Below are 229 nucleotides of genomic sequence, written 5' to 3' on the forward strand. Positions count from 1 at the left end.
GACAAACAGATTTCCTCTCTGACAAAATTATCGACATAGAAAAGTCACAGAGAGTCCGCCGAGGATTGATATCACTACCGCCCGCCTGTAATGGCACCGAACCATCTTCCTCATTGCACTTTGACGGGTATTTTAAACAAATATGTGATCCGATTTCCAGATAGAATTCTTATACAGATATACAAAGAGAAAATTATGATCTTGAAAAGGAAACACTTTGTTCCAAGGA

General features: G+C 38.9%; 1 protein-coding gene across 1 annotated transcript in view; it reads right to left on the minus strand.

Moving 5' to 3' along the window:
• LOC137313913 (beta-1,3-galactosyl-O-glycosyl-glycoprotein beta-1,6-N-acetylglucosaminyltransferase 3-like) overlaps positions 1 to 18 on the minus strand; it is a gene marked incomplete at its 5' end in the record, with an annotated part of 13,739 nt that extends 13,721 nt beyond the window's left edge. Inside the window, one exon of the mRNA XM_067979639.1 lies at positions 1 to 18. This exon is cut by the window's left edge and continues 621 nt beyond it. Within this exon, the coding sequence (XP_067835740.1) occupies positions 1 to 18 (18 nt within the window).
• Positions 19 to 229: the final 211 nt, after the last annotated feature.

Source organism: Heptranchias perlo, unplaced genomic scaffold (assembly GCF_035084215.1).
Source record: "Heptranchias perlo isolate sHepPer1 unplaced genomic scaffold, sHepPer1.hap1 HAP1_SCAFFOLD_49, whole genome shotgun sequence".
In the NCBI taxonomy this organism is placed as follows: Eukaryota; Metazoa; Chordata; class Chondrichthyes; order Hexanchiformes; family Hexanchidae; genus Heptranchias; species Heptranchias perlo.